The 17,958-nt window shown below is 52.8% G+C and overlaps 2 protein-coding genes across 9 annotated transcripts; one reads left to right on the top strand and one right to left on the bottom strand.

Annotated features, from left to right (window-relative positions):
* Window positions 1–3,152: 3,152 nt before the first annotated feature.
* On the top strand, window positions 3,153–17,300 carry PIAS3 (protein inhibitor of activated STAT 3). Of its 4 annotated transcripts, XM_027611686.1 has the most exons (16): window positions 3,922–4,030; window positions 5,986–6,403; window positions 6,544–6,628; window positions 6,835–6,885; window positions 7,134–7,224; window positions 7,744–7,878; window positions 8,102–8,207; window positions 9,000–9,073; window positions 9,207–9,367; window positions 10,722–10,855; window positions 10,935–11,103; window positions 11,271–11,404; window positions 11,592–11,629; window positions 16,160–16,270; window positions 16,515–16,578; window positions 17,115–17,300. In XM_027611686.1, exons 1-16 carry the CDS (start codon window positions 4,007–4,009, stop codon window positions 17,168–17,170), a joined length of 1,851 nt encoding a protein of 616 aa, XP_027467487.1. In that variant the 5' UTR covers window positions 3,922–4,006; the 3' UTR covers window positions 17,171–17,300. The 4 variants fall into 4 exon arrangements, with proteins under 4 accessions (XP_027467478.1, XP_027467487.1, XP_027467497.1 ...); XM_027611696.1 differs by lacking the exon at window positions 16,515–16,578; XM_027611677.1 differs by lacking the exons at window positions 3,922–4,030; window positions 16,160–16,270; window positions 16,515–16,578; window positions 17,115–17,300 and adding exons at window positions 3,153–3,323; window positions 12,204–13,560.
* Window positions 10,952–16,096, bottom strand: NUDT17 (nudix hydrolase 17). Of its 5 annotated transcripts, none has more exons than XM_027611705.2 (8): window positions 15,751–16,046; window positions 15,380–15,566; window positions 15,117–15,142; window positions 14,869–14,961; window positions 14,512–14,610; window positions 14,146–14,282; window positions 13,609–13,761; window positions 10,952–11,090 (listed from the first exon to the last, which is right to left on the bottom strand). In XM_027611705.2, exons 1-8 carry the CDS (start codon window positions 15,940–15,942, stop codon window positions 11,087–11,089), a joined length of 891 nt encoding a protein of 296 aa, XP_027467506.2. In that variant the 5' UTR covers window positions 15,943–16,046; the 3' UTR covers window positions 10,952–11,086. The 5 variants fall into 5 exon arrangements, with proteins under 5 accessions (XP_027467506.2, XP_027467515.2, XP_027467534.2 ...); XM_027611714.2 differs by having other exon boundaries at window positions 10,955–11,090; window positions 15,380–15,527; window positions 15,751–16,091; XM_027611733.2 differs by lacking the exon at window positions 14,869–14,961 and having other exon boundaries at window positions 10,955–11,090; window positions 15,751–16,052.
* Window positions 17,301–17,958: the final 658 nt, after the last annotated feature.

The raw sequence follows: 17,958 nt of genomic DNA, 5'->3' as shown, positions 1-17,958 counted from the left end.
AGAAATACACTTTATATTGTAGTGCATATACCTGAAATGATATTTACCCTTACTATTTTCATTCGATGATATTCTCTGCTGTTGTACCCCACCGAAAAAGATATTGCTCACAATACACCCACTAATGAGCCAAGACTCACGTTTGAAAAACAGCTCTCTGTGAAAATGGAGATTGACACTCTGTCTCTTTCTCAAATCTGTCTCTAATCTTTTTTCTCTATCTTGCGATTCCTGCATCCACAATCTTTTTTAAGGAGGAGAAATTGAGAGGCCTGGATTTCCTTCAAGCTGTACAATCTAAAATATTTGATCGTATGTCAAACCATGCATCTAGATCTGAGGCACAAGGGCTCACATGGTCCCTGTTCTTTGCCCAGGTACAAAGTGGGGTGAAAAGTCGGATTCCTGGGAAGGGGAGGAAGGGATACTCAGAGATGGCTTCTTTCCTCCAGTTCTGTTAGACTGAAAAAAAAAATGTATCTCTCTTGGCCACTTCCCATGGGTCTCCTCCCCTTCCTGTCCCTCCACCAGCCAGACTGCTAGGTGAGAGAGAGGAAGCAAATTCCTCCCCAATCTGGAACTGCGGTTTGGATCCCTCCCGGTTCCTTCTCCCAGCCCGCCCCCTTCTGGGTTTTGCTGGGTCGGAGGCCACGGTTTGGCGGTAAAGAGCCGGACTGGGTTGAGAGGAGAGTGGGGAAGGGCTGCCGCGGAAGACAGGGGGCCACCCCAGGGCTGCAGGGGGGTTTGGCCCAGAAGAGAGCAGCTGTGTAGATCGCGTCCTAGAGAAGACGAGGGTCAGCTTTGGAATTTGTGTGGACGGGCCTAAGACTGCTTTAAGGCAGGAAGAATGGAGACCGGAGGGGTTCATGGCGAAAGAGAGGGTACAGCTGCCAGAGGAAGGGCATCAGAAAGATCTAAGTCATTTCCATGAAGGGGAACAGAACCTCTCTTTTCCTTCTTGTTCTTCGAGTTACCAAAGAATATAAAAGGACGGTTGCAATCCTTATTACTTATGGAGTGTGGGGTGGGAAGAATGAACAAACTGCTGAGAGAGAGGGGTCCACACAGGGGGAGATTGTTTGGCTAAGTTCAAGTGTGAGTCAGGAGGCAGCTTTGGTAGTGGAAGCTGATCCCAGGATGGCTGAGCTACGGGAATGCTCAGTGATGTGAATGCTAACACAGGATGGAACGTTCCTCAGCCCCTGGTCTTTCCAGTCTCCCTCTAGACAACCCCATAAACTCTTACCCCAACAACCCCAAGCCCTGAAATTTTCCTCAATTTCATAAACAAATCTCTATTTCCTAAAGTAACTCTAGTCCTACTATTCTCCCCATTCCTCCTAGGCTGTCTGTCTAATGGGACTTCGGTAAGGACTCCCTACTCCTGTTTCTCTTCCCCCTTGTTCCTCAGGCTTCAGATGTAGGAGTATATGGATGAGAGTAAGTGAAGCTTGGTCGCCACGATGGGGTCAGACTATGTCTTTGAATGCCTTCAATCAGAACTTGGTCTTGATTTGTAGTTTCCCTCCTTCGTCTGATAATATTAATTCATTAAACTGATATTGAACGAGTCTACTATGGGCCAGGCACTGGGGATAGAGAGTGAGCATCACAGAAAAGATTCTTGTCCTTGCTGAGCTGGGATACAGGATCAAACTCAGGCACCCTGCTTCCTACTTTTCGGTTATCCTGTAGGGATGCTGGAACTTACAACCTCAAATTAACTATTAAAGGAGATCCCTCCTTTATGAAACCACTAGGATTCAAGGTGAGGTTGACTTTCTTTTCTTCTTTTACATTTTTACAGCTTTCATGAGTTATAGTAATTGACATTCCATAAACTGCATGTACTTTGATAAGTTTTGACATATGTATATACCCATAAAACCATCACACAATCAAGATAATGAACATGTCTATCACTCCCAGAGTATGCCCCCTTCTTTTTTTTTTTTTAATCCTCTCTATCCTCCTTACCTCCAAATCACTGAAAATTCTAGAAGATACAAACTAATCCATAGTAACTTTTGACCCAGAGGGCTGAACAGAACAAAAAAATGAGCTCGGGGCCTGATGAAGACTCAAGCGTTGGTGGGGGCAATTGGGATTTAGACCTAATACTTGAGCTTGAGTTTAGCTTGCGTCCCACCATTGCTGGCAGCAAAGCATCAGGGAAAGAACCTGAGTGTCAGGAGAGGTGCACATCTTCCCCAGGGACACAGTCCACAGAGTAGTTGGGCATGGTCCAATTCAGCAGGTACCTGGGGATAATGCCAGGCTGGTACCTTCATTCTTGTGGCTTGGATGGGGTCTCATGGGAAGGATTATACTGAAGGTTTAAGCTAAATGAGAGGGTTAGTCATACTATTTATTATTAATTATTCTTATGCCAATTATAGGTTTAACTGTCTTGCTGCCGCTGCTAGACTGAGAGCTCCTGCAAGGCCTTTTATGTCCTCAGCACCTAACAATCTCTGAACAGCATTCAAATGTTTGTTGAACAAATGACATTATTGCTTAAGTCCCAGCCAACTAACTATAAAATGCTTTGAGTTTTTCCAGTGTGTAGTTTGGGTAAACTAAAATTGGTGCTTTCAGGGTACCTGCATGTGAGTGATTAGCTTGGTTGAGAATGGGGTCTCTGGAAGGTCAAAGGCTTTGGAAGAAGAGTAGGCAGTTCAGAGAGGGGCAGAAAGATGACTTTTGGGGGTAAGAAAACCTCTCCTCCGTCCACCTTCAGCTACACCAAAGGCGTGGGGTCTCTGGTGACGGTCTATTTGGGGTAGGGGGTGAGGGACCACAGGTAGAGTTGGGGCTTAGGTACACTTTGCATTCTAGCAGCCCAGGCTTTCCCCCAGGGAGAAGAGTCTCATTCCAAGTAGGAACTTCTTCATGTAGGCAGATCCCGGTCCATCCGGCCTTATTTGCAGCATGACTCCACCCCAGGCCGGTACACCAGCTCAAGGGGTCAGAGCAATAGCGAGAATGATGAGATCCGAGAACCTCCTCCTTTCTGACCCGCTCACTCGAGGAGTTAATCGCTCAGCGCCGGGCTCCGAGTCCCTCCCTCTCCCGCCTCAGACTCCGCCCCCTCCCTCAGTGGCGGCCGTCCTGGCGGGCTCACCCCGGAGGGGGAGGCCCCAGCCCCAGCGCGGGGCCGGGCGGAGCTCCCGTCCGGGCGGAGCTGCGGCTGCAGCGTCCAGCTGCCCGACCGACCTCCAGCCTTGTAGACGGCGGGAGCGGCGCCGGGCCCCCTCCCCTAACCTCCCCAGCCCACCCTCCGAGCCTCCCGAGCCCCCTCCCCGCTCCCCGCAACCGTGCTGGTAAGTCCCGCTCATCGCACCAAACTTTTTTGCTGCCGAGTTGGAGTCCTACCGCGGGACCACGAGCAACACTGTAGTTGCTTGGTGGCGGGTGGCGGGTGGGAACGGGGGCGAAGGATTGAGAATAGCCGTCTTGAACTATTCACAACTCCATAGCTTCTCTGAAACGGATCAGATCTCACCCAATTCCCGAGTTGGTAGAACTCTTGACTTTAGCTGGTTAAACTTGTAGAGAAGATGACGGTATTCGCTCCAACTTCGCCACCCCTCCCCCATTTCTCTTGGATTTAGCAGTTTTCGATACTTTCCCTCCATCTTTCAAGTATCTTTGGCTCCCTAAAAGCTCATCCCCTCCCAGCTCTGGCGTGGCAAAGCCCCCTCCCCCAGGCACTTCGGGTCCGCCTCCTCTTCATTACCCCCGGGAACCCCGCGATCTTTCGGGCTACACTCCCTCCGGTCTTGCACCCGGGCCAAAGACTTGCAGGGGCCGGGTCGGGCGGTCGAGGGAGGGGCTGAGGCTGGGGCCTGTCCGGAGCCCGGCGGGCGGGGCCGGGAAGGGGAGGTGTAGGGGGCCGGACGGGGCGGAGCAGGCGGCATTTGCGGCCGGCGCTGGGGTGGAGAGTTGTGCGCCGGTCCCTGGGCCTGAGCTCGGGCTCGGGCTCGGGCGCCTGCGATGTCTCAAGATGGCGGAGCTGGGCGAATTAAAGGTACCGGCCCCCTCCCCCATCCCCATCTGGACGGAGCCCGGCGGTGCGCCGAGTCAGGGAAGCGACCGAGACTGGGTGCTGAGGGCTCGGGTGGGGGCTGGAGACGTGGCGGAGACTGGCTGCCGGGGGTGGGAGCGAAGTGGCTGTGGGCGAGGACCAGGCTGCGGCCGGGCTCCGGGGGCGGGGCCGCGGGGCAGATGTAGGGGTGGGGCCGAGGGGAATTGCAGCTGTTGGGGGCCGAGGCGCAGGGGGCGGGGACGCAGGGGTAGAAGTCGGATTTGGTAGTTGGGGCAGATGTAGGAGGAGGGCCAGGGGTAAAAGCTGCTGCGGAGGCATAGGGGGCGAGTTGTTCGAGGCCAAGAGATGGTGACAGTAGGGGGCAGATGTGGGGATGGGACTGGGGGGCAGATGTATGGGAGGCTCCTGGGGAGATGCAGCAGAGAGGATGGAAGCTTTGGGGCTGCTGTTGGGATCCGAGCCTTGGGAAGTACCAGTAGGCGGCTGAGATCTAGGGGGCGGGGCTGTGCGGGCGGCTGGATCGAGGGGTGGGGCAGAAGCATCCAGGAGGCTCAAAGGAAGGCGCTGCCTTAGTGAGCCGGTGTCTTTGGGTAGAAGACAGGAGTGTGAAACTATGGGATGGGAAGGGGGAGGTTCTTGACAAAGCTAATGGAGAAATAAAAACAGGACAGAGGAAATAAGGGTGGGAGAAAGAACACGTTTTTCATCACATTCCTCAAAAGGGGCCCAAAGCCATAAAGCCTCCTGTGAGGGGGCGAATTGTGGAGGGCTAGCAAGGCCTGCCCATGACAGGGTCTCCCAGAGATTCACAGAAGGGTGTCCTTTTAGGAGAGAGCTTTTGGTGCCCTCCTACTGCCACACAGTCTTGAGGGTAACCGTATCCGAGGACATCTCACAGAACCTTAAAAAACCACTGGGTTCATCCCCCTGCCTCCTGGCTTTGTTCTGCCTTTTGAAATGGAGCCATAGTCCTTGGCGGGCTTGAGGTCTAGTCACTGGGCCCAGCTGCATTTAGGAGAACTTGCAATTCTGCACCCTGGCTCAGGGGCCCCACGCCTTCTCATCCTCCCAGGGCCTCTGCTTAGAGCTTTGCCCTCTCCTCTTTCACCGCTATGGAGGGGGAGGATCACTCATTTTCTCTATGCAGGGGAGAAACAGGATATTAGTTCCTGGCAGATGGAGTAAACAGATAAACAAGAAGGTAACCTGGACTCGGTGATTTACTATTAACACCTTTGCACCAAGTTTTGGTCGTTTTTGCCGTCCAGAAAAATAGGACTGAGGGAGGGATGTTTATGTAAATGATGCTTAGAAAGGATTTGGGGGAGTTACAAGCACTGAACCCTGACCTGAAAACCCTGGCCACAAACGCTACAGAGAGGCTTGGGGAAAATAGCTGAGGTGGCTTGAAGTGTTGGGAGGGGTGTGCCTCGGGCACAATCCTCCAGCCACCTGCCCCCTTTCTTCCCCCTTGGGGCTGTCTGGCCTGAATGCTCTTCTCCCCCTCCTTCTCCCTGTCTCCTAGCCTCTTCCCAGGAGGCTGGGATGGGTCTGAGAGTCTGAGAAAGAGCAGGAGAGGAGATAAGCAGCTTAAAGGAGCGTCTAGGCTCAAGGCAGGGATGGAGGTAGGAGACCGAAGTGGACTCGTTGGTGTGCTTGTGGATGGCTGGCTGCCTGCACCCTGCCCCGCCTGGCCGCCTTACAGGCATGGGGAGATAGGGTTACTCAAGCTCTGGGGGCCAGTGGTAAGGTTGACCTGAGGGTTGCTGAATGGGCCTGAGATGTCCCTTTGGCTAGATTGGCTGTCTGGCAGTCATCCACTGGCTGCAGAGCATCTTTCTGATGAGTGCTGGGGGCGGGGTGGGGGGGCATTGGCTACTTGGTAGCTCAGCCCCAGCACCCTTGGCAGTATTCTCCAGTGTCTCTCTTCTCCGCAGCACATGGTGATGAGCTTCCGGGTGTCTGAGCTTCAGGTGCTGCTCGGCTTTGCTGGCCGGAACAAGAGTGGACGGAAGCACGAGCTCCTGGCCAAGGCCCTGCACCTCCTCAAGTCCAGCTGTGCCCCCAGTGTCCAGATGAAGATCAAGGAGCTTTACCGCCGGCGCTTTCCCCGGAAGACCCTGGGGCCCTCTGATCTCTCCCTGCTCTCTCTGCCCCCTGGCACCCCTCCTGTTGGCTCTCCTGGTCCTCTGGCTCCCATTCCCCCGGCCCTCTTGGCCCCTGGCACCCTGCTGGGCCCCAAGCGTGAAGTGGACATGCACCCTCCTCTGCCCCAGCCCGTGCACCCTGATGTCACCATGAAACCATTGCCCTTCTATGAAGTCTATGGGGAGCTCATCCGGCCCACCACCCTCGGTACGGCTCCGTCTTCCTCAGTCTTCCTGATCCATACCTCTTGCCCAAGCCTTTCTTTAGGCTTTATTCCTGTGGGATCAGCAGCCTGGGATGGGGGCAGCGTCTGTGGCTCAGGAGTAACTGCCCTTTTGTGTCCTCAGCGTCCACTTCTAGCCAGCGTTTCGAAGAGGCGCACTTTACCTTTGCCCTCACGCCCCAGCAAGTGCAGCAGATTCTCACATCCAGGTACATCTCTCCCAGCCCTCCCACCTCATCTTGGGATGATTACCCCTGGACTCTGCTCTCTGACTTTCTTCTCTTCTGTCCTGCTCTCCTGCCTGTCCATCTTCCTGCACCTGCTTTGTCTCATTCTCTTGTGCGTCCCTGACTGTTCAAGCCCTGCCCTCTGGGGGCCACATCCTGACATGTTTCCCTCTCCTTCCCTGTCACAGAGAGGTTCTACCAGGAGCCAAATGTGACTATACTATACAAGTGCAGCTCAGGTGAGTCGATCCCCCTCCCCCTTCCCGGCTGGGCTCCTGTTGGGGGTGGGAACGAAATCAGGGTATGACGGACACGGCTAGGAGATAGCCCTGCTCTGCCCCATCTACCCCAACCCTGGGACTTCTGTTGGGTGCTGAGGGCTACAGCTACAGACATCTGTGATGGACTGAGATTCCCTGCCTTTCTGCCAGCTTCAACTCAAGAAACTACCTCCCCCACCCTTTCATCTTTTCTCCTCTCTTACCAGGTTCTGTCTCTGTGAGACCAGCTGCCCCCAGGAGGATTATTTTCCCCCCAACCTCTTTGTCAAGGTCAATGGGAAACTGTGCCCCCTGCCGGTAAATGCTCTTCTCTTTTTCTGGCAGTAACCCCTTTCCTCTTTGAGTTCTTAAATGTTAAATACAAACCGATTATGAAAGAGACATGCCTAGCACAGTGCCTGGGTACATAGTAGGTACTCAGCCTACTGAGGGATTAATACAACCTAGAGAATGCTAAGAGAGGGCTGATGCACAAGGGTTCTGTCAGAACCCAAAAGAGGGACATGAGTTCAACCCAAAGGTTCAGGGAAGACTTCTCTGAAGTGATGACCTCAGAGCTGAGAGTTGGAAGAGGTGGGGCTTGCCTATTCCTCCTCCTCAGGAACCCAGGGAGTAGGTTTTTATTTCCCTGGTCAACGAATAAGGTGTCCTTTGTCCCCAGGAATGAACCCCACATAACAACCCTAGATAATGCTTTAGTTTTGTGAGTCACTGAATGGGCCCCCCATGTCCTTGGTCAGTGAGTGATGCTGGTCTTCCCTCCAGGAAGTGAATAACCTGAGACAAGATGTCTTGACCATTCCCTCCCTTCCCCAGGGTTACCTCCCCCCTACCAAGAATGGGGCTGAGCCCAAGAGGCCTAGCCGCCCCATCAACATCACACCTCTGGCTCGTCTCTCGGCCACTGTTCCCAACACCATCGTGGTCAACTGGTCATCTGAGTTTGGACGGGTGAGCAGGGCTGGGGCAGGGAACCTAGAGAAGCCTGCAGGGTGTGAGGGGGCATCATCCCGTGTTCTGGGTTGGGGAAGCATCTTCCTCTTTATGGGTCTTTCTGCCTTAACCTGCTGTCTGTGGTCCTCATGGGACAAAGGGTTGGGGTGGTGGTGACGGTGGTGGTGGTGGTGGTGATGTGCAGGGCAGAGGCTAACTGCCTCCCCCTCCCACCAAGTAGAACTACTCCCTGTCTGTGTACCTGGTGAGGCAATTGACTGCAGGGACCCTTCTACAAAAACTCAGAGCAAAGGGTATCCGGAACCCAGACCACTCTCGGGCGCTGAGTGAGTAACATCCTGCCCCTCTTTCCCCCTCTGATTTGGATCCAAGTCTTCTCGGTCCTCCAGCCTTTATAATCAAACCCGTCCCCCTCTTATGACAGTATACCTCATGTCACACAATGACCCCAACCCTCCCCCATCCCCTTACCAATCTTCATGGTTGAGAAGTCAGCCCACTCCCAGGCACTGAGTGACACCCTTGCATTCTCAGTTATACATCTGCTTTGCACCTCACAGACCCTCCCTCCAGCCCTGCTGGAATATGGCTTCTTTAGACTGGAAAGAGTCTTTTTTTTTTTTAAGATTTTACTTATTTATTTGAGAGAGAGAGAGAGCACGAGCGGGGTGAGGGGCAGAGGGAGAAGCAGACTCCCCGCTGAGCAGGGAGCCCGATGTGGGGCTCGATCCCAGGACCCCAGGATCATGACCTGAGCCAAAGGCAGATGCTTAACCGACTGAGCCACCCAGGCGCCCCGAGACTGGAAAGAGTCTTAAGGATCATCTAATCTAACCCTCTTGTGATGCTTCAGTTCCCTCTAAGTCATCTCTGCCAAAGTGCCATCCAGCTGTATTTAAGCATCTTCAGGGATGGGGAAATCTCTCCCTCACACCCAGTCTTCATGTGATATTCCACTGGCCCCCAAAGACCACCCCCAACGTGACATCCCACTGGCCCCCAAAGGCACTCTGCCCAGCTGCCTCTCAGCCAGAGCCATCTGCTTCTGGCCTCACCGCCTCCTGGGCTTCATCTCCAGATTTGCTGACCCCATGGCTCTGGCCTCATTCTTGTTTCAGTCAAGGAGAAATTGACCGCTGACCCGGACAGTGAGGTGGCCACTACAAGTCTCCGGGTGTCACTCATGTGCCCGGTGGGTACAAGGGAGATGAGAACGGGGAGGGGGGTTGGGTTAAACTCTGGACCCAGATGAGGGCTCCTAGGGCTACCAGAGTGAGGCTTCCTGGGATATAGGGACTCTGACCAGAGAACTCGTCTCTTCTCAGCTAGGGAAGATGCGCCTGACAGTCCCTTGTCGTGCCCTCACCTGCGCCCACCTGCAGAGCTTCGATGCTGCTCTTTATCTACAAATGAATGAGAAGAAGCCAACATGGACATGTCCTGTGTGTGACAAGAAGGCTCCCTATGAATCTCTTATCATTGATGGGTAGGGCCACTCTGCATTCTGCTTCCTCTTACCTAGGACATCCACTAGGGACCCCCCCCCATCTATATATTGAGAGACCTTCCTTGCCCTTCCAGGAACCCCAATTCTTAACCTATCAATCCCTTTATATGTATATGTATATATATAATTTTTCATCTTTATAATATACAGTTGACCCTTGAACAATATGGGTCCACTTATACACAGATTTTTTTCAGTACAGTAAATATAAATGTATTTTCTCTTATTTGTGACTTTCTTAATATTTTTCTTGTCTAGCTTACTGTATTACAAGAATACAGTATATAATACACGTACAAAATATGTGTTAATTGACTGTTGATGTTATTGGTAAGGCTTCTTCTGGTCAACAGTAGGCTATTGTTAAGTTTTGGGGGAAGTCAAAAGTTATCCATGGATTTTTTTTTTTTTTAACACTAAAGAGTTTTTAAAAAAAAAAGATTATTTACTTTAGAGAAAGAGAGAGAGAGAGAGAGAGAGTGCAGGGTGGGGGGGTGAGGGGCAGAGGGAGAGGGAGAGGGAGAGGACATTAAGCAGGCTCTGTGCCCAGAGTGGAGCCTGACATGGGGCTCGATCCAGACCAGAGCTGAAACCAAGAATTGGATGCTCAACTGACTGCGCCACCCAGGCGCCCCATCCATGGATTTTTGGTTGTGTGAGCGGTCAGTGTTCTTAACTCTCATGTTGTTCATGGTCAATTGTATATATTTCCAACATTGAGGATTTACTGCATTAGGCATCATGCTGCGCACTTTGCACGCCTTATCTCACGGAATCCTCATAATTAACCTTGTGAGATGGGTATGGTCATTACAGGTTAGGAAGCTGAGACCTAGAGAGATTATCTTGCTCAAAGTTGTAATTGTTAGTGAGTGGCAGAGTCAATGTATTGAACTGATACAGTGTATCTCCTAGAACAGCTACGTGACCTCTCACTGACCATGGTAAGGAAAGGTTCTTCGGAGCGTCTGGATGTACGGATGTAGCTAGTCCTAACCCCGGTCAGAGCCTCAGTTACGGTCCTCCTTCCCAGTGCTCTCTTTGAGATGGTTTATGGAGTTCTGTATCTCTGTTCCTTTTGTCTTGTCACAAGTACTACATGAAACGTGCTTAGAATGTATTTTTTGGAAAACTTAGCACTGAAAGTTGACAAATCTCTTTTATATTACCTTACTTTATTTGATTCTGACAACTCAAGAGGGTTGAGTAGAGTGAATAATGTCATTTTACAGACAAGGAAACAGGTTCAGAGAGGTGAGTCCCAGAACTCCCCGGCTACTGTTCCCAGCCATCTCCCAGCTCCATGAATTCCCATTCTCTCCCCTTTCCCCAGCTTATTCATGGAGATACTTAATTCCTGTTCGGATTGTGATGAGATCCAGTTCATGGAAGATGGATCCTGGTGCCCAATGAAACCCAAGAAGGAGGCATCTGAGGTTTGCCCCCCGCCAGGGTATGGGCTGGATGGTGAGTGACCCCCCTCCCCGAGCTGAACTACATCTCAGATGGCCTCGTCTCTGAGACACAGTCCTCTTACCACCCGCAGGCCTCCAGTACAGCCCCGTCCAAGAGGGCAATCCATCCGAGAATAAGAAGAAGGTTGAAGTTATTGACTTGACAATAGAGAGTTCATCAGATGAGGAGGACCTGCCCCCGACCAAAAAGCACTGTCCTGTCACCTCAGCTGCCATCCCGGCTCTACCTGGAAGCAAAGGGTATGAGGAAATAGGCTGAGTCCACGCCAGAAGGGGCAGAGGAAGAAGTCAGGAATGCTCTCTGGTCACTGGACAAACCTTGGGGCAAAGAGGGGGCTCAGGAGGCTGAGCTGGGTGAGGGCATCTGTCGTTCGCTGGCTGCCCCAGTTCCTCCTCTCTCCTCACAGAGTCCTGACATCTGGTCACCAGCCATCTTCGGTGCTGCGGAGCCCTGCTATGGGCACGCTGGGCGGGGATTTCCTGTCCAGTCTCCCACTACATGAGTACCCACCTGCTTTCCCACTGGGGACCGATATCCAAGGTAGGACACTGATCACAAGGTGGGCTGTTCCCTGCCACATCTGCCCCCAAACCAGATCAGAACCCCTGTTCCTTTTCAAAGCCTCTGGCTCTCTTGCAAGGGCTACAATCCAAGGGACTTCTTTGGGTTTTTTTGGCCATGAAGGGGTCAGACAGGAGATTGATTCTGATTTTTCTTTTCTTACCAGGTTTAGATTTATTTTCTTTCCTCCAGACTGAGAGTCAGGTAAGTGGTTCCTTCTCCCATGAAGTTATCAGATCCCTGAAGTTTCCTTTCTAGGCACTGATGCCCCCCCCGCCCCCATTCTCCCCTAAGACCTAAATCTGCTTCTTGTGAGGGAAGGCAGGGGCTGGGGGGCAGAGGGGGTGTGGGCAGTTTATTTCCCTACTAGACCCTACCGATGCTTCCTCAGATTCTCACCCATGTCTTCTTTGATACCGTTACTGTTCTGTCTCAAGTTTTTTAGAATTCTGCCCTGACTGCTCTCCATTCAGTCCCCCCTCCAACACACACCCATGTGCACTTGAGCACTGTGCCTGCCCCAGCTGGACATTCCGTGCATTTTAGACGCCCACAAGGCCAAGAACCTAGCAAGCTGGAGGGACTGTATCAAGGCAGGGGATAGGGGTAGGGAAGGGGTGGGGTGGGGAAGTAGGGGGAAAAAAGTCTCCCCTGCTTCTCAGAGGGTATCTGGGGGTCCAGAGGGTTTGATTTATCCCAGGATATTTCTGAGATGAGTGACTGGGAGGTGGGTGAAGTCAGGAGAAAATCTTAAAACTGTGCCCTTGATTCCCCCCAGCACTATGGTCCCTCCGTCATCACCTCGATAGATGAACAGGATGCCCTTGGCCACTTCTTCCAGTACCGAGGGACCCCTTCCCACTTCCTGGGCCCACTAGCCCCCACATTGGGGAGCTCTCACCGCAGCACCACTCCAGCACCCCCTCCTGGCCGCGTCAGTAGCATTGTGGCCCCTGGGGGGGCCTTGAGGGAGGGGCCTGGAGGACCCCTGTCCTCAGGTCCCTCTTTGACTGGCTGCCGGTCAGACATCATTTCCCTGGACTGAGTCCCCTGGATGATGGAAACTTCACTGCCTCCCACCACTGAGCAAGTATGCTGTGGAGTTCAGACTCCTGGCCACTCTGACCCCTCAGGGGGCTTTGGCCAAAGGTCAAAGAAAGACCTTCATGGTATCCTGTGTTTGGCCTTCTCTCTGCCTAACAAGGCCAGCACCCAAAGGGTTAATATTTAACCTCTTTTTAAGGACATTTGGGTTCTATTTTCGGAAATGTTCTTTGGATGGCTGGCACATTCCTTCGGGTATGTTAAACCTAGGCAGTGGGAGGCACACGGGATGGGGTGTGAGTTGGGGGAAGGGCCGAATTGGCTAGAGCCTCATGGGGAAAGGGCCTTTCTCTTGTCCCCTAGATGCCATGCCCTGTCTTCCCCAAACCTATGGTTCTCTCCCTTCCCCACATCCATTGTCTCTTCATGTCCATTCCGTTCTCTTTGGCCAAACAGACAGGTGGAGAAGCTGAGACAGGCAGACATATGGACAAAGAACTCTATTTTGGGTTGCAGATTTTTTGGTACATAAACAAGAAAAACCAAAATACTCCAAAGATGATTTCCCCTGCCTCCTACTTCCCAGTATGACTGAGGAGGAGATAAGGCCTTCGCCCTGATCCCCAGGGGTTTGGGAGCAGGGTCTGGCCTATTGCCTGGGTCTCTATTTATATATTTAAGTTCACAATGTTTCGTATGCTGACCAGCTTGGGGCATGAGCTTCAAGAGGCCCACGGCCCCGTGGTTAGGTCTGGCTCATTCTGCACCTTTTCTGGGAGGTGGGAAGACCTCATGCTCTCCCCATTCTCCTTTTTTAGGTTCCTCCAGGGCCTAGGACCTATGTTGTAATTTTACTTTTTATTCTCAAAGTTGTAGCAAAGTTCTTACCCATAATAAAAGTTGTGAATGTCTGTGAGTGTCTCAGAGGTGGGCTGGGAAGGGGATTATGCACTTCCCTTTCCAGAGCCCTGGTTTGGGCGGAGGGGGCCCATGTTCTGTTCCTCCTTGCAGGCCCTGGGCCCACTTTCACGTGGGAGGGGTGTTCCACTGAGGAGCTCCAGGGCCATTTGCTCGTCCTTCCTCTCCCTCATAGAGCGTTCAGCCCAATGTTGCAGGGCCCTCAAGTCCTTTACCCTTACCTGTGCACATGTTGCAGCCAGAGCCTGAGGGCAAACTTGGTCCCAGAGCTGACCCTCTCTTTGCCTTCAGCTGTGGTTGGGGTCGTCCGCAGCAGCGTGGACACGGGCAAGGCCAGGGGTCGAGCTCCTCCGTCCTCCTCTAGTTCTGCCGTACTGCATAATGACAGCTCCTGTCCGGGCTGTGCCTTGTGACTTAGCCCTCTTCCACGGAACCCTCCCAGCCACAGCAGGAGAGGGATGGGTGGACGATGCCCTCATGTTACAGAGAGGAACAGGTTCAAGGAGGGTTAAATGCCTTGCCCCTTTGGGGGAGTGGGACTCAAACCCAGTGGTCAGTGCTAGCCAGCTTGGGGCAGGAACCCTTGGAGTTGGATGGACAGTGTCCTTGATCTCATGTGCCCCTTTCATCATCAGCTGGCCAACCCACTCCCTAAATGTCCCCCACGACACAAAACTCCCCCCCTGGGGAGGGGAGAGAAGCGGAACTTCCCAATGACTATGTGTTGGTGTGTTGGAGGGTCAGGCAAGAGCTCTTACAGGACGGAGGGTGGTAGCTCCTGGGGGAGATGTCTGGGTGTCTCTGTCCCATCCTCTGTGGCAGCCACTGCAGCTGCTACATCTGGTCCCAGCCACATAAAGGCGCTCACCTCACTTGGGTTTGGTTGGATCCGGGCCTGGGCCAGATAGGTAGGTAGATCCCTTAGCCGTGGCCTCTCTTAGGAGGCCTGTTCTTGACCGCAGCCTACCCACAGGTGGAATGGAAAGAGACTTGGGGCAGGGGCAAGGGGAGAGGCTATTGGATTTCTTGGTTATCTCTGACTGACCCCCCACCCTCCGCCCTAGTCACAGAACCAGTCTGCTTGGGTCTCAACTCCCATTTCCTTCCTACCCTGCCAGCCCTACCTGCAGCTGCTGCTGTGATTCCTGGGAGACCACGAGTAGATAGAGAATGATGTGATGGTATCTGGGGAGACCCCAGCTCAGCCTAGGAGGGTAGGCAGACTAAGAGAATACAGCAAAGATGAGAACTTCCTATCTCTTTTTGAGACTTTGTAAATACAGCTGAGGAAGTGGAGGGCAGAGATGGTGCAGGAGGCACACAGGTGGGGGACTGTGGGTTTGGGGACTCCCAAACCACCCACCCCCTGTTCATTGTTTCTCCTGTGGCCAAGGCACGTAGGGCTGTTCCATAGGCTTTGGTGGGTTGTTGAGGGCTTTTGGTTAAATAAGGAAGGGACCTTTTCCAGGTTCCTGTCTCACCTCCCATAACCCCAGAGGGACCCAAGAGAACTGGCCCTGGGGCAGCTGGAGTCCACTCTCCTCCCAAAGTTCTCGAAGCCCTCCGTCCAACAGCTGGAACAAGAGAGGCACAAGTCCCAGACATTTCTCTCAATGAGAGAAACAGGTCCCAAGTCCTTTGTTCCTCCCTCAGCGCACACCCAAGGCAGCCCCAGACAGAGGTCTCTGGTTTCAGGGCAGGGTGAAGGTTGGGTTAGCAGACTGGTTACCTCTTCATCAAGTTCCACGTGCCCACCTGCAACAACAGTGGGACCAAGGGATAAGTGGTGGTGTTCTTGGTCAGTACACCCTGCGCACTATTATACTACGCCCTCCTCTGGGGGGGGGGGAACAGATGCCATTGCAACTCCTTTTGAAAAGGGGACCTACCACATTTCTGAGCCTGCCTCTCTGTCCTGAGACTGGGAATAGCACTGTTGGTGAAAGGCCCCTTTCCTCCCCGGACTTGGGATCTTGTTCTCAGGGCACTCACCTGGATGTACCCAGAGGTTGGGAGAAACGCTGAGGGTGCGTGTCCTTCGGGTTAACAAGACAGTCTGGTCGCTGGACTGCAGCATGACGGCCACACCCAGATCCACACCTCGATTCGTGGGCAGCTCGGCCCCCGGAGTCCTGAGCTGCTGCTGGTCCAGTGCCACAAAAGGGCAGAAAGGGGGTCGCTGGCGGGGGGGGGGGGGCGGGTAGCCGTTTGGGTTAAGGCTTCAGAAGCCAGGCAAAAATCGGGCAACGCCGCGCGGTGGGGGAGGAGGTCGAGTCTGGTCGATCCTTGCCCCCAGGCCTCTCTCGCCAGCTCCCACCCGACCCCACTCCTGCCCCCCGACCCCGGGTCCCCCTTCGCCCGACCTGGAGTGGAAGCCTGGTCGAAGCGCCTGGGAACGGGCCGTCCGAGAGGACGAGTCGTCCTCGCTTCAAGCTGCAGTGCGTGGGCCACGGCCCGAGCCCTGGCCCGGCGCCCAGGAGGCGACACACACTCTGCACGAAGCTCGGCGACACGGGGCGCCCGGCCAGGAGCAGCAGCACCCGCGCGGCGGCCATGACGCGGCTCGGGGGCCGCGGCCCGCCTGGCGCCCTCTGCTGGCCCAGCGGCGCCGCCCCTCGGAGCGTTCGGCGGGGTCGGAGGGAAGCCGGGCTTCCGCCGCGGCAAATTTAGGCGGAACACTTGGGGATGAGCCAGAGGAGCAATGTTAGTAAATGACAAAGAAGAAAACCTCGAAATCCTCAGCTCCTCTTTTTTCCCCTCTTCTCTGTTTAGGAGAGTGATTCAGACTGGATGATTTCTCAACTCACATGTCACCTCCCGCCAGCCACGGGCCGTGTACTATATAAGCACCCCCTCTGTAGCGCTCTACGCCTATCTGCTCTAGTAGGTATCACCTCGAATTAATTACGTCTCTTCGCCAGACACCCAGGAAACGTTCTTGACCCCTCCCTTCTCTTTCTTCTCACTCAAATGGCAACTCAGTGCAGCAGATTCTACCTCCTTAAAACTTTCTCGAATGTCTTGCCCTCTAGCCTTCATTGTTCCTAGTCCTAGCCTTCCTCCCATTCTGCTTGAGGTGTTGTTGCAAGTCTCCAAATAGTCCTTCCCCTACCAATTCATTCCCTAGGGTTCTTCCAGAGTGATCTTCCTCAAACACAAATCTCATCATCTTGCTTCCCACTGCTCAGAAGGTAAGCTACGAATAAGCGCAGTAGAGTGAGGACGCCCCCCCACCCCCACCCCGGCTCCGCTCCTGCCGGCTGTCCAGCCTCACTGCTGCCAGGACTTAGGCCCTATTTTCTAGTCACATCCTATTTGCAGTTCTTCCTGGCGCCAGGCTCTGCTTCCTGGGATCCCTTTCCCCTTCTACCTGGCAAATCCTCATCTTTCAAAAGACAGATTGTCACTTTTTCTGCGCTCCCTTTCCTGCCTGACCCTTCTCCCTCTTGCCTCTCTGTATATAATACTTTTCTGCTAGAGCCCCCAAGTATTTCCTTGTATTTATTTGTCTCCTCCCACTAAGCTATGTGTGCAAGGCTTATTCATCTTTGTATCCCTAAAGCCTAGCCCAGTCCTGGGCACATTAACAGATGCTCAGTAAAGAATGGTGAGTGGCTTGAAGGCAGAGACAGCAACTTATCTTGATATATTATATCCAGTATAATGGCTAGCAATTAATTGGCACTTGATTGATAAATTAATTAATTCATTAATCTTAATGAATTAGAATGGACATTGGCAAGAGGAAACCGAAGAGATTTTAACAGCACCTACCTGCTTTAAATGAACTGAAGCTGCTGGGACAAATTACATCAACTAGGTTAATTTATCTATCTATGCCACTGAAAGAGAAAACTTAGAATTGCTGGGCGCCTGGGTGGCTCAGTTGGTTCAGCGACTGCCTTCGGCTCAGGTCATGATCCCGGAGTCCCGGGATCGAGTCCCACATCGGGCTCCCTGCTCAGCGGGGAGTCTGCTTCTCCCTCTGACCTTCCCCCCTCTCATGCGCTCTCTCTCTCTCTCTCATTCTTTCTCTCAAATAAATAAATAAAATCTTTAAAAATAAAAAAAAAAAAAAAAAGAAAACTTAGAATTGCTGCTTTTAAGAAACCACAGAGAAGAGGAAGGCAATGATTTCTTGAGTGCTTACCATATGCCAGGCATTGTGCTAAGTGTCTTACATACACAGTTTCAGATGTGCTAGAAACCTGGAGCTGGCAAATGTCTTCTAGCCATAGATTCTAGTGTGAATGCTGGGGCCAGTCCACCTGCTAGTCCTGAAAATAGCTTTTATTCCCCTCTGTGTGGTTGTCTTTCACATTCCCTACACTGTGTGTGTGTGTGTGTGTGTGTGTGTGTGTGTGTGAGAGAGAGAGAGAGAGAGAGAGAGAGAGATTACAACTTAACAAAATAAAGAACAGGTGTAGCCTTTTGAGAATGGAATCTGCTTAGGAAGAAATTTCTTACACTGACACGGATATTCAAACACAGGCCTGGCTGACTCTTGGTGGGAAATGATGCATCTGATAGATGATTAATCTAGTTGATTTAAGGTCCTTTCCCCCACTGAG

This window comes from Zalophus californianus, chromosome 4, assembly GCF_009762305.2.
Source record: "Zalophus californianus isolate mZalCal1 chromosome 4, mZalCal1.pri.v2, whole genome shotgun sequence".
Taxonomy (NCBI): domain Eukaryota; kingdom Metazoa; phylum Chordata; class Mammalia; order Carnivora; family Otariidae; genus Zalophus; species Zalophus californianus.
Note: the sequence above shows the minus strand (reverse complement) of the source record. Positions and strands in the feature narration are given on the sequence as shown.